The sequence below is a fragment of the Diachasma alloeum genome, unplaced genomic scaffold (assembly GCF_001412515.2).
Source record: "Diachasma alloeum isolate Michigan unplaced genomic scaffold, Dall2.0 Dall_scaffold_00343, whole genome shotgun sequence".
Classification (NCBI taxonomy): Eukaryota; Metazoa; Arthropoda; class Insecta; order Hymenoptera; family Braconidae; genus Diachasma; species Diachasma alloeum.
The window spans coordinates 179,908-194,622 of NW_021680482.1; the positions used below are offsets into that span (position 1 = coordinate 179,908).

At 39.5% G+C, this 14,715-nt stretch overlaps 2 protein-coding genes across 3 annotated transcripts in view; one reads left to right on the plus strand and one right to left on the minus strand.

The window, feature by feature from the left end:
- LOC107040788 overlaps positions 1–5,627 on the plus strand; it is a 34,185-nt gene extending 28,558 nt beyond the window's left edge. Inside the window, exons 10-17 of one of the 2 annotated variants that reach the window (XM_015261030.1) lie at positions 154–597; positions 985–1,130; positions 1,469–1,546; positions 1,632–1,974; positions 2,065–2,272; positions 2,370–2,557; positions 2,688–2,857; positions 4,341–5,627. In XM_015261030.1, the coding sequence (XP_015116516.1) occupies positions 154–597; positions 985–1,130; positions 1,469–1,546; positions 1,632–1,974; positions 2,065–2,272; positions 2,370–2,557; positions 2,688–2,857; positions 4,341–4,805 (2,042 nt within the window). In that variant the 3' untranslated portion in view covers positions 4,806–5,627. The remainder of the gene's footprint in view (positions 1–153; positions 598–984; positions 1,131–1,468; positions 1,547–1,631; positions 1,975–2,064; positions 2,273–2,369; positions 2,558–2,687; positions 2,858–4,340) is intronic. The other variant, XM_015261031.1, reaches the window with a different exon arrangement.
- An 80-nt stretch (positions 5,628–5,707) lies between these two features.
- Positions 5,708–14,715, minus strand: part of LOC107040790 (neuroplastin) — a 24,172-nt gene continuing 15,164 nt past the window's right edge. Inside the window, exons 4-6 of the mRNA XM_015261032.1 lie at positions 9,042–9,299; positions 8,354–8,801; positions 5,708–7,440 (exon numbers count right to left, since the gene is read on the minus strand). Of these exons, the coding sequence (XP_015116518.1) occupies positions 7,395–7,440; positions 8,354–8,801; positions 9,042–9,299 (752 nt within the window). The 3' untranslated portion in view covers positions 5,708–7,394. The remainder of the gene's footprint in view (positions 7,441–8,353; positions 8,802–9,041; positions 9,300–14,715) is intronic.

The following is a 14,715-nucleotide window of genomic DNA, read 5'->3' on the forward strand; positions in this document are numbered from 1 at the left end:
AATTATCAGTAGCCATTGGTACCCATTCATCTGTTCTCAATGTGTACAGTCACCTTATTATCAGTAGAACGTGGTTTTCTCCTGCGAACGGGAGAAGATATTTGAACAAAGGAAATAACTTAACGCTTTGACATTTTCCATAAAACTAAATAGCTCCAGTGAGACCGGAGATACACAAGTATACTCCGAAGCACGATTTCAACCCGATGGATTGTACAGACATGGTGATTGGTATGGCTAGGGGTAATACCCACAGGATAGGTGACTATTATACTAGAGATCGTTCAACCCCTCGACGTGACGATTTTTGGGGTGGAAAGGAAAGTTTAACAGCCGCAATGGGATTTGAAAAGGACGGGGTAACGACTATCGTATTCAGACGAAAACTCAATACCAATGAGCTCAGTGACCACGAGATTGTGGATGGAGACATGCAAGTTATATGGGCTAAGGGACAGGAGACGGGTAAATATATTCATCAGCCAGCCAGTGGTATTGAAAAGAGCACAGTCAGCGTCAAAGACTTCTACAAAGCTGATGAACTCAAGTATCATGGACACAGGAGTCAGAGAGGCGTTGCAGCCTTCAACTTTTTCGGTAGTTATTGTTTTTCAGATGATTTTTTAGGCTTTATTTGATGCCCTCATTTCTGGCTCCCATGAGCTCCTGGCATTTTTAGCTGTATTACTTTGTCAAAATTCGCTCCACTATCGATTTATAATCTTGTTTAAGGCAGTATATCAGAGTGTGAAAGTTGAATGAACATTGAAATAAATATTTCGTCAAGATATAGTGACGATTGAAGACGCTTCACTTCACCCTACTTTCCCCTGCGCGTATATTATACTGCAATTCTTTTATTACTGCAAAAAAAATAGTACAGTACATAAAGCTAAATGGTCTGCAAAAAATGTTGCACTAGATTTTTTAAAAGGAAATGCGTTGATCTGGATTTGTTAAAATGGGGTTATCGTGTGCTCACAGATGAGAAGAACAAGCAAGAATTTGGGGGACATAATTCACTCCTCGAGAGCGGAAAATGCGGAGGTGAATGGAGACATCCAAGGAACTGTGCGGTTGAAAATGCCACCTGCGATTATTACATTCGTTGGATCTACAGGGCGAAGAAGGTAAACACACTCGACATGGCTTTCTCTTTCCATGATTATTCTCGGGTGAACACCTTCGGGCAAAACTTTCGTTCAAGTTAAATGAAATGGCACGGGTGTTGGGGATTTTTTTTTTAATTCAGAAGTACCACTTCGGGAAGTATAAATGCAAATTTCAGAAGTTGTGGAATTTTTTTTTCTTCTTTCTCACCACTACAGATGTTGAGGTAATTTTAAAAACAATGAAGGAATGAGATGTTTGCTTTGGGGATATATGAAAATGCAGAGAAATGGTCGGTATAAAGTAGCGGAGGTTAATGTAATCTTTTTAACGTGCATAACTGGGTTTTTTTTTTCAGGACGAAATGACTTTCACAATTATCACAAAGGATACGGACAAGTGGACGGGTGTTGGTTTCTCGGAGGACGATAAAATGGTATGAAATGATATTGATTGAGTCTCAATGCCCTCGGGGAGAATAAACATGACCTAATGAATTTCAAACGATCGATTCTATTCAGACTCAAACGGACGCAGTTTTGGGCTGGGTCGATAGGACCAATGGTCGTGCCTTTGTCATGGACACGTGGATAAGTGGCTATAGCTTGCCCCTTTTGGATCAATCACAAGACATCATGAATTCCAGCGGTAAACTCGAGAATGGCATGACAACTCTGACATTCACCCGGAAACGATCAACCAAGGACGCGAATGACCTGTCATTCACCGATGATCATTGTCTGTACATGATGTTCCCTGTGAAGGGTGGTATGTTCAATCCGGTGAACAAAAAAATTAGGAAACATCTTGGCATACCCATTGTCTCGTCCGACAGAATATGCATAAAGTCTTGTGGCATTGAAGGTAAAATCCACAATTTATGTCATCACTTCATTCCATCCTTTGTCTTCGTGCTTCGTTTTAACACCGAGGGGGGATTTATAAACATTTCAGATGAGGAAGATATGCCTTCTACACCATCACCCTCGCGACTTTATTACGATGTTGAGGTAAAATTGGTGAATCTTGGCGCTGGATTTCAACCACCACAGCCGGGTAGTCAAGATTTTGAGGTAATTTCAAACACAATTTCCGACAATTTCGGCCCCACTTTGACAAAATTACCTGGATATTACGCAATTAAACTCAACGAGTTGCAGAGGTAAGTGAATTCGAGTTTTTTTTAACTCACCATTTGTGATTTAAAATGGCTTTGTAGGAGCCTCTTTCTAATTAATGTCATTATCCTTGTGTCAAAGAAATGGTGATGATGGAGTTATTGCAAAGATGAATCTGATATTGGATAAAAATGAGGCAAAGGGAAGAGCCTTGAGGCCGAGCGACACTGTTGCAGTCGCTGAGGGAGCCCTCAAAGAGGCACTCTTGACTGGTAGAGTTGGTTCACTCACGGTTGACCCTCAGTACTTGTTTGTCAGAGCTCCACTATGTACGTATAATTCCACGAAAAAGAAATTTATTTCACTGGCTAAAGTGTAAAATGCAAATCTGTGGTAATTTAATTATCCTGTAGTTAGATTTCTTTTTTTTTCTATTTACCTCTTTCTACTGCTCTTTAGCTAATGACCTGGCCGATGAGTTAGAGGACGACAGCATTAGATCAAACGACTTGTTAATGGGCGCTACAAAGCTATATGTTGTCATTGGTTGTGTTGCTGCACTGGTTGCTGTAGCACTCCTTCAGGCATCCTGCACTGTGTACAAAGCAACGAGGAAACGTACCACAAAGGTAATACATCAATCTCCATCTTCCATTGTGTATTACAATAGTTTGAATAACATTAATCAAAACTTGGAGTTAACTTACATTTTCCTTGAAAGTACTAGTAACACAAATTGTTTCATCTGTTTCCTCTCCTCGAAACGCCGAGAATATTTCTCTATTACTCTCCCTTTTTCATCTTACACGTGATCCATGATAAAAAAAAAAACATTTCTCCCTTTGTCTCATTTTTCCCCCTTTTTATTTTGTCTGTAACTGATGAAAAAAAAACCTCACTGCTTTGCTTGTTGTTGCATGAAACGCGCTCTTTGCGACCTGACGATATAGAGGGTGTACTCGCTGCCTCTGGTATCTTCTCCCATCTCGGCCAATCCAATTCATCGAACATCCGCGACCCGATATCATCGACAAAATGATCATGGCCACCATCATCAGCATCGTCATCATAATGAACATATACCACCCAACATGCATCGGCCTAGTCCACATTGGTAGTAGTCGGGGGAGGGGTTTTTTTAATAACTCGAGCTTTTCCTTCAAGGTACCTTTTGCTTCTGCTTCTCCGTTCATTAACATTCACTCCAAGTTTTGATTTATCAGGTTTCTACCAATTATCGAAAATCATGAATTCAATGATATATGCACACAGCAGAAAAAGTTTATGGTTTTCAGTGACAATTTCATGGAGCAATGTCTTGGATTTTAGAGAAATTTTTCCTTACTCTGAGAGAATTTTCTCTGAGGATCAGACAAAAAACGTTCTAGTTCTTGGTCAGTTTTACTGAAATCCAGTAGCCATTGGACTTAAATAAGGCTCATTTTCCCTTATTTTAAGGTACTCGTGGTCCTGGAATCCAGTACTTTGCGTTCCTAAAATATAAACTTTGGGATGATTAATTTAAAAAGCAAAGCGGTAAAACAGTTCAAGTCGACTTAGCTCAATTTTCGAAGAATAGCTCCGAATCCAAGGGAGATAGCGAAATTTCCATAATAACCTTTTTTGTGACTCTCAATTCGCTCTACAAAAAAGTTCATAACAAAAATTTTGCTATTTGCCTTAGATTCCGAGATATTTACTGAAAACTGACCAATAGTCAAACTCGACTTAAATCGTGCTACCGCTTCTCTACTGAATTAAGGTTCCGTAATTTGTGGCGATTCGCGACGGAGAGGGGAGGGGTTGCCTAGGTTGTGATGCAACCCCGTAATTAACAAAGATAATTTGAGAAGACAAATGTAAATTTAATGACCACGGGGTTCTTGATTTCAGTACCCAACAGTTCTTATTTTACGAACTTTTCTTACTAAAACTAATTTTTAACTTCATTTGGTACTGCATTCCAGAGATTTTCCATTGAAACTGAGTAACGAAGAAACTAGTTCCATGAATTCAGTGCCGTTGTTCTGAAAATTATAACTTTTTTCTCTGTGTAGCTAGCAATCCATTGGATTGAATCACTCAATTAATTTTGGTAATTGAATTCATCAGCAGGAGCGCTTAATAGCTCACAATGCTTGGAGGGATTACTCGACAGGTGCCAATACAAATTTTGCCTTTGAGGCATTTGAAACCGAGGAGAAAGCTCCACCACCGCCAGTATCCAGTCTTCCAAGGCACAGGGACGTTACGGACGGTGTTATACCGAGATCAAGCAATGGAATGAGTACAATGGAGAATCATCACAGATTGAGCAGTCATCAGCAGCTTTCAGCACCAAGAGCAACGTACAGTTTACCACGTGCCCCTGGCCCACGTCAGCCGCCCCCACCACCTCAACCAGGCTATTATACCCAGGATCGTAGAAATCATCGACCCAAGAGTCACCATGGCAATGGTATGTCATCCCAGCAGACGTCTCAACAGCCAGATTTTTATTTCATGCCGAGTCAGAGGAAATACAGTGGTGAAGTGGTACGTGTCTACGTTGATTATGGTAATCAGAAGCCCAAATAAGATTCCCCAATGCGGAAGGAGTTGTCAGACTCTAGGTGAAACGACGCAATACTGCTTTTGTAAATAATTGCGAGTTTTTTTTTATCATTGTTATCTGAGTGACGTTTTCTAGTGATAATTCCTTCGGTATTTAGAGAGAAAAATATGGCGTTAAACGATAAATACACTGTTAGAAATTCTCCTCTGTTGATAATATTTGACCTTTTTTCGTTTGAGTTATAAAATTTTTTCCTCACGAATTTCTAACAGTGCGAGTGGTGCTGAAATGCCCGGAGTGAAGTAGTCACTGGCGAAGTGTCTCATTTTTTTTGTATATAAAAGAAAGAATATAGCGGACGAGACCTCATCAAAAACGCGCGTCACGTGCCCCAGACACGACGTATTGGACTAGGGGGAGAAAAAAAATCCATCTGTTTTCATGTAGACGAGGGAGAATACTTTGAATCATGTGAACAAAAATAAAAATATCAATGGAAAATAACCCTGCGCTCTCGACCAAAGAGACTTATGTATTAATATTTACAGAATGATGATAAGCGCAGGTGACAGTAAATCATATTTTCTCTCGTTATAAAAAACTTGGGCATGTGACTTTAGCGATAATGTTATTGCTCCGACGTCCCAAACCAAGTACCTACATTATACTCTAAGAGATAATTGCAAAGTGCTATTTATGTAAGTTACCCCTAACGTACTATATTATCTGTAGATAAAGAAAGAAAATTGAATGAAATTTTTCATTGCAAGATGGAAATTTCGAGTTGTAACTCGTGTCATTTACTCCACGTGCAATAAAAACGTTTGTACATTCTTTTTTTTTAATTCAAATTGTGTTCATAATTTAAATTTAACCTGGGAACTGTGAGTATGGAATGGCAGGACGACAGATGACTATCTGAAGGTACGAGTCAATATCATTTATTTCGTTTTGCTTCCTTTTTTTATTTAAGTACTTAACTTAAAGGCATATGGGCTCCTGGACTCTTCCACTATTCATCAATAAATCGTTAACGTTAAAACACTCTCTTAACTCTAATTTTAATGCTGTAACATGTTGTTGTTGTTTAATTTTCTTATTTATAGAAGACTGCGTGTAGTAATTTGCCTGTGTGCGCTAGCGCTCCCCATGCTATTTGTGTTTTATCACATAGGCTATACAAGACAAAATGGCAGAAACTTTATTCGGATGCTCTTAACTTTGATATTTCTATTTTTTTTCCTTATCGTGATGAATATTGTGAACCTGATGCTGTCAACTCTACAACTATACACTGATAGAACGGCTTAGTCGAACCAAACGGGACTTTTTAACAATTACCACGATTCGTTAACTATTAACGAATGGCGGTAACAGTCAAGAAGCCTCGTTTGGTGCAACTGAATCGTTCCACCTTTTCTATCAGTGTATCCATTGTTCCTTGTTTATGTATTCTTTTTGCTTTTAAAAAAGAATTGTCACTGAAGTTTTAGATACACAACAATAGTATGTACGTGACACTCGAGGGTTTTTTCTTTCGTTTTTGCTACATTTCTTAGGAATTGGGTCGGCCTAACGAGATACTACAGGCAAGGCCATTGTCGTGACCCTGTCCAATTTTCAGTGTTTCAGTTTCTCATATGTCTCACACACACACTGTATGATTTTCAGCGACACACACTGGCTCAATTAAAGTTATCTCAATGCGATTAAATGGTACATAATAGTTTTTTTTTCTTTGTTCGTTCGGAGGCACATTTTAATCCCCGACCCAAATGGCAACAATAGAAGAAAAAAAAAAAGAGAGAGAGAGAGATAGAGAAAGAAAAAAAATTATACAATTCATGATTTTCGACTCCGCTAACGGATAAAGATTATTTCTAAAATCTATAAAGTGTATATGGCTGTTGATTAATTATCACCAACCATTTTAAATCTCAACGACAGCGACGGCAGTTTGTTTCCAAGCGTCGTCGAATAATTCACACATTAATGGAATTTTGATGGCAATAACAATAATTATAATACTACGGTACCGTGCGCACAATTGATTTCATTTCAATTTTCAGTATCGTCAGTGCGCATAACATTTGTTATATATATTACGTTATTAATTGGCTTTTTAAAAAAATGACACTAAAAGACAACAAAGATAGATGGACTCAACCAATAATGTTAATGCTCTTTCGGTAAATATCGTGTTTATCATCGTAAAATAAAAGCCGAAAGAAAAATAATTCACATGATAGAGGAGTAGTTGACGCTCGGACAAGGCACAACCTTGCTCGATTCGAATGACCTGTCTCCAGCAAATCAATCCTGACATCAGTGCACTCGTCATTCGATAAAGATTTATATCAGTTTAATTCTCATTCCTGCATGGCGAAGAAGAGGACAACGGTGGCGAGTGGTCCTCCTGGCATAAGAATATTCCACTTTTCTGACATTGTAAATTATTGTTATTTTCATCCCTTTTAAAGATCATGAATAATGTATGAGAGTTGCAAGGGCGAGTGCTCTCGTGGGTCCAGTTTCGTTATTTAATTGTTAAGTGTGCCCCACCGCTGCTCTTACTTCGCCTAATTTTGAATTATTAATTACATCCTTGTTGCTCACTTTCTCTGCCTTACGTCCGAGTCCTTGTTGGGCGTCGGTTTGCTGATTACAAAAACAAGCAAAAAAAATCGTAAGATTTTTTTTCCCCCTCAGTGAAAACATCAAAGTGTTAGCAAGGGAGAGTGCCGCGAGATTTTTATGAGCGTTGATGGTAAAAAAAAAATTCACAGTCAAGCTGGAGGGAAACAACACTCACAAGGACGCAGAAAGGTAGAGGAGAGTCAAAGGGCGATGATCCACAGGGATTTGGCGTTGTGATAAATTTACTCCTCATCTATCCTTAATTCCCATAAATAAAGACATAAATCCAGTGTCAGTGCAAGCAACGACCGACCAATTGTTCGTGCGAACAGGAATGCGGTTTTAACCCCCCCTTACCATCCCTGTCAGAAGAACGAGGAATGAGCTGGAGAGGATGCAGGGTGGTTGGAAAATCGTCACTGAAGTGAGGTACGGTGGGATAGATGTGGGGGAGAATTGTGGCATGGTTCTCCCAAGGGATAACGGAATTGTACGGTCTTGTAAGGTGGGCTGTAGAGGGCGGATACTGGTGTCGCTGGTGGTTTAACTGGGTAACTCTGGTAGATGCAGTGCAGGGAATATGCAGTCATCGGATTCTCATGGGAGTAAATCGGGGGGGTTATGGTGTGTTGAGGTATCAAGAGGCAAGGGATTGTGGCGTCATTTTTATTTTCTTTCCTCCTTCTTTTGGAACATAAACTTGACTTAGTGAAGCCCGTGCATCGGAGTAATGCAGGATGGAACGCTCAAGTTCAGGTAATGCTTGGAAAGCACGAGCTAACTTTAGTTGGCACGAGGTATTCCAAAAGGATTCGTTACATTACTACCAGAATCTTGCGATAAACAGTGGTATTTGTTGTGGCATGCAGTCAACAGCAGTAAGAAAAGGGCAGTTGAGAAAAAGCAAATATCATAGGATAAATTTATAACTCACGTGTCAGGGCTTTGGTCAGTATCTGATTCCTCCAACTCTGATTTATTACGTTTTTTCTCGTAGATGAGAATGATTGCACAGAGGACAACGACCTCGGCGCAGATACCGAGGAATGGCCAGAGTGCTGCAAGTCTATCTTTAACTCTTAGCAATGTTGTCGCATTGACGGAAACATGGGGATCTTGGAGTTGATTCCAATCGTATCCTATGAAACACTTTATCTCGCCACGATCTTTCATCTCAATGTTTTCGACAGACAGTGTACCACCGTTAACCTTTCCATTTGGCAACAATTTCACTCGTCCAGTGTCCGTTGTGTAAGTATTGTTAGCAAACCACCATAAGACTTTGAGGCCTGGGCCATGGTGCTCATTGGCGCAAGTCACTGTCAACTTTTCACCCTCTACCACTGTCGTTGATGGCAAGAGAAACGGTGGGAATGGTTTCTCTGTAATTATATAAAAAAAATTACATGGCGATAAAAATGGGAATTTGCATTTGCTCACGTAAAAGGTAAAAGCAGAAAATCAGATTATAATTCGTTAAACTTTGGTGCAAACTTAGTCAACCTTTGAATGCATGTACAAAGAGAAGAAACACAAATGTGAAACAATATATTCTGAAGATAATAGATGAATTTGCATATCTTTCCCATACATAGAAATTAGAACCCATAAATTAAACTTACCAACTACTTTGAAAGTTGTGCTGGAATTAGCATATCCAAGGACATTGCAAACATATGTTCCCGTGGCGTTTACAATTGAAGTGATGCTGAGTGTATCATTGTGTTCATTAACCATAACCGACGGCTCGCTTGTTTTCCTCAATTGCTCAATTATTGGTTTATCCTCGTAGAACCACAAAACTTTTTCATTACCCGTGCGATTTTCACAATCCAAATTCAACGGTAAACTGTCTTTTGTCAGAACTCGATATTTTATTGCTGCAATCACACAAAATGACAAACACAAAAATAATGATTAATACACAATGACATTAACGATAACAACCAATTAATCATGCTATTCCACTGAGCAAGGGACAACAACTGTCGAGATGTTAAATAATGATTAAAGTTATTCTCTCGTTAACTACACAATTTCCAATGCACTGAGAGAAAAATCTGAAGTTCGATTTACGATAAGAAAATAGTTGAGGCATTTTGGTGAACGATACGATTTTTTTTTGTATGCGGCACATAACATTATAGTAACTTCACAAGCGTAATTTTTGCAAAAGAAAATGCAGTTAAACTAACCAAAGTTCAAAAGTAACCACGACAAATCTATCGTGAGTAAATTATAAAATAGTTGCAATGACTACATTCCATTGTAGTAATTACTTCTCCGGCCATAGTTACCGTAACCCATGAAAAATTGTTGAGGACTTTTTGACTATAATTCGATGGTGATGGAATATAGTTAGAAGAATTATATTTTTCTCTCAGTGTAGCAGAGCTATCGTCAAGTACTTCTCTAAAGCTCGTTGTAAACTCGCTAGAAGAAGCAGCAAATTTTGCATCACGAAACTTTTCCAGGGAAAATTAAACGAAAGCAAACGCAACGAGGGGATAAAAGCGTATAGTACGATAGATGCAACACCCCAGTAGAGGCCAGTGTCTCTGTTCTGCACTACTTTTATGTCCACTCCTTTATTTTCATCCCTCCACCCCAATGAAAAAACAAAAAAAAACCAGAGGGCCAGCGTGTGCCGACCTCGGCCACCGTCAGCGATGCAAGCAGGTTACTCCCGGTAATTAAACGCAAACTCCTGGTAAATTACAGGCAGTAATTACCGTGAGCGTTTAGTCGACATGGGCTAGCATTTTTACACCAAGCAGTTATAGATGGAGAGCATGAGAGGCGATATAAAACCAAAAGGGGGAAGAAAAAAAAAGCAAGGGCGAGTCGCGCACTTTGACGTTCGCAATACGTCGCCTCGCATTTGCCTCTTCTCCATCTCTTTTCCCCTCCTCCCCCCCCCTCTTGTTGCCCTTTGTTTTGCCCACTCTCATTCGCCCTTTTTTCACCACTCGTTATCAACGAGATGCACGCGCGCGCACGACCGCTGCACTGAAGAGGGGCTAACTGCAGGTGCAGGGGTTCGTAATGACAAAAACGTTTGCCGTCGGCTTTAACGACCAGCTTTTGCCGTATCCCCCTAACGCTCTTTTACGTTGGGCCACCATCAACGGGTTCACTCCATAGCACACGTTACGCCTGTACATACCCCTAGCCATCTCGCACCAGATTCGTGATGTAAAAAAAGGCGCAGGTTGTAAAAAAGGAACATATTAAAAAGCATGAAGCTCCAAAAAACAAGCAGGAGGGAATTTACGGATAACCGAGTCCCTGGGGGACGAAAGCGTTGTACTACCTCCTTGTTTGCATGGGGGTGGATTGTTGTGCAATGCTTTTCACGCGGTTTGCCGCAATGTGTGACGTGTCTGGAGTTGGACAAAGGTGTGCATTGGTAACACGGACGTACAGTTTTTGGCAACTGCAGTGTGCAAAACGCTGGCAATTATTCTCATTGTACTTTTTTACAGTGGGCAAACTTTCTGTCGGTCATTGTGAGAATAAAAATGCCGGGAAATAGTTGATGAAAAATAAACGATCATCTATGCAATGTATTGCATTTTCAGAATGATTAATGCATTTTCTGGGAATTTCTGGGGGGAGATGGAACTTTGAATAAATTGAAGTGTGAAGACACTGATAGTTTTTGGTAACTGCAGAATTCAGAACTTTTACGATTAAGGTAAATTCAGTGTTATATGTATTAGAATAATCTATCCCCATGAATTATCTCAAATAAAAAAATCAACGGTATTCTAAAAAGAAAATCATTCTGAATCCCATTTACAGAATTGTCTGACCAAAAAATACTGAATTTGCTCAGATGCAGTGGTGTCCCCTCTATTCTCATTGTACTTTTCCAGTTGACAAACTTTTTATCAGTGACTATAATCTAAAAAAAGATAGTGCACGAATAGTTGCTGAAAAATAAATCACCACGAAAGCACGGCATTACACTTTCAGAATGATTGATGAATTTCCTTTAAATTCTCATGCGAAATGAAACTTCAAATGAAGTATGAAAGATAGCCTGCAGCTATTAGGATAAAGACTGCTACTAGGGGTAAGAGAGTAACGTTAAATTGTGATAAATGAACATGCCGCAGGCCACGTTCTGGGTCTAGATTAACCGAAGAGTCATCTCTCGATTGAGTCTGAAACTTGAAAGGGGAGAGCCATTTTCAAAGAAGGAACTTTACGTCTGAGCGACAAATGCACATAGGGCTTGAGTTTCACCAGTCGAAATGTTGAAAATAGAATGAACTATCTCGGTGTATCAGCCTTGTGGTGAGAGTTTGGTTGGGCCAGCAGTGTCCAGAAGACTCTCTGATCCCGTGATGCATGGCTGACTCTTGTAACTCCATGCATAAGACATTTGTGGCAAGGAACAGAGTAAAAAAAATAGCTCGTGAATCATTCACTCGTTGAAACTCTGTCCTCGTTTTCTTTTCCTCCTGAAGAATCCAATAATTCATAGGGTTTTCGGGAGGGAAGGGAGGAGAAAATAATTCAGTTCGGATGATAATTTTTTGTTGAACAAAGTTCACACAGTGCAGATACACTGAATCAGTTCAGGGTAGGGGGTTATGGTGGAAATGGACTAATGAATATTCTGCAGTGTGGACGCGTTCGTAATTTGCATTCGTCGTGTATAATCCGAACAATTTGGAGATCGGCGGAAGGTTAAGGGGAGAACTGTGACGGGTGGAGGATGGCCAACAGTCCCAGCAGTTAGTCTCCAGTGTCTCAGAGTGTCGGCCACCTGATCGTCCTGTCACGGTTCACGGACCATTTGTGCCATGCTAGGGCTGTAGATAAGGGAAAAGCGAGGGGGGTGAATACAGCTCTCGTGACATCACTGTCACTTGTAAGCTGAGCTTCTGGTAACCTTACAGGTTACCTGCGGCTTTATGCATTAATACATGCATCAAATCCTCTGTGCGCGTGTTAAAATGCAAATATCTGTAAATAAATCAAACGCCTGAATTCATCCAGAAATTTCAAAATTTCAAAACAACTGGAGATGTGACTAATTTAATAGTGAATTTTCGGGGAGTGAATACTCTGAAAACTATCTGCAATTCAAAAAGTCCTATTAAAATTCCGGATTTATTCAAATCCGATGTAATATTATCTCCGGGAAATCTGAATACAAAGCTGTACGAGAATTAAAATACGTAATTACTGGTAAGAACTTTATAAAAACATAAATTCATCTCGTAAAAGTTGAAGTTATTATTCCTGCCAGTGGATGATCAAACCGATACAATTCATTGCAGGTTATTTCCATAGAGCCCTGCACTTTAATACAGTTAGAGACTATCTGGCGTTGAGTAATGCTTCCATTAAGAAAAATCCAATTAAACAGAAATGAAAAACCAATTCAGCGGATGGAGATTGTACGCTCTATAAAATAATGTATACACATTGAATCACTACTTGTGTTTGAATAACCGGAGAAACCTCAAAAAGCACTAATTGAACTTCATTCGTTTTTTTTTGCCATCGAAAGGAGAAAATAAAAAAAAATTGTTGCAATAGAAATATGCAGACTCGCCGGGAGGGGGGTGGGGTGGCACAGTGCATTCCAATGGTATAACGTATGTACGAAACAGTTGGGACATTTACATATATATTATTGCCCACGGTAGAGGGTGGCTCTCGTCGACAACACCCGGTTTACCAAATCCTATACCTATGTAGAGAAAACGTTATTCTCTCTTCCTTTGACCTCAAAACAACCCGACCACTTCTCCCGTCGCCCCCAACCCTCCCACAACCCCTATGCCATTTTACCACGCTGACCGTTCGCACGAAATATATACAGAACAGATACATGTGTAGTCGATATTATCCTTCATCCTTCTAAAATATAAATGTAAATCCACACTACGTAGCCGAATGCACTTGCCAGAGTTATGGCAATTCGTTTTCTCGATATGAAAATATACCGCCGTGGGAATATTCTCGTTATATTTATTCTTTTGAGGAATGAAAAGCAGAAGAAGGAATGAGAAATATATTGTAAATATATATTAACATTGGGCATACGTTTACTTGACTTGGATTCCCCTTTTTGATGGTCCTTGTTTCTCTCTGATTCTGTGGTGAAAAATAAAGGTGATGATGCGATACGGTTGGCTTCGATATTCATGGGATTTCAATTTGTGTAATGAAAGTTGCCGGTAGTACAATGTTGAACAATAATGGAAATTTCAGACAGTAATTTCAGGAGTAATTTTCAGAAGAGTGACATAGAACTCAACTTAGAGGGACATGAATGTGAATTCGTGCTTATAAAAAGCCTAATGCACTCGTCAAAACTATAGCATTTTGGTTTCTCGATATGAAAATATGCCACCGTGGGAATATTCTCGTTATATTTATTCTTTTGAGGAATGAAAAGCAGAGGAAGGAATGAGAAGTATATTGTAAATATATATTGAGATTCGACATACGCTTACTTGACTTGGGTTTCTCTTTTTTTATAGCCCTTAGTTCTCTCTGTGATTTTGTGGTGAAAAATAAAGGTGATGATGCGATACGGTTGACTTCGATATTTATGGGATTTCAATTTGTGCAATGAAAGCTGCCGGTAGTACACCATTAGACAATAATGGAAATTTCAGACAGGAATTTTCAGAAGAGTAACATTGAACTCAATTTATAGAGAGGAAAAAATGATGAAATTCCAGTAGAACGATAATGTAATAAAAAATTCCAAGAAATGTAAGACTGAATCCGAAATGAACTTTAATTTTTTTTCAAATCAATTCGCCTTTAAAACACATTTTCGTCACTCGGCCCGATAAACGGCGCTTACTCGGGCTCTGTCGAGAGGGGGTAAAGAGAGTTTACCGCGGCACTTGAATAATCGGTGCTCCAAGGAGGGTAAATGAGACGCTCGGTGCTCCAAGGAGGGTAAATCTCACTTACCCATCNCGGACCGCAGGTTTATTCCCCTTTTATCGATACTAAAATGCAAAGTACCTATAATATAATGGGACATGAATGTGAATCCGTGCTTATACCAAGCTCAATGCACTTGTGAAAATTATAGCAATTTCTTTTCTCGATCCGAAAGTATACCACCGTGGGCATATTCTCGTTATATTTATTCTTTTAGGGAATAAAAAGCAGAGGAAGAAATGAGAAATACATTATAAATATAGGCCGTGACTATTCGCACCATTGCGTGAATCACTCCCGTACACTCCATACACTCCACGCATGCGTGAAGTTTGTGTGTTTCACGCAGTTGCATTTTTATACACCTGTGTG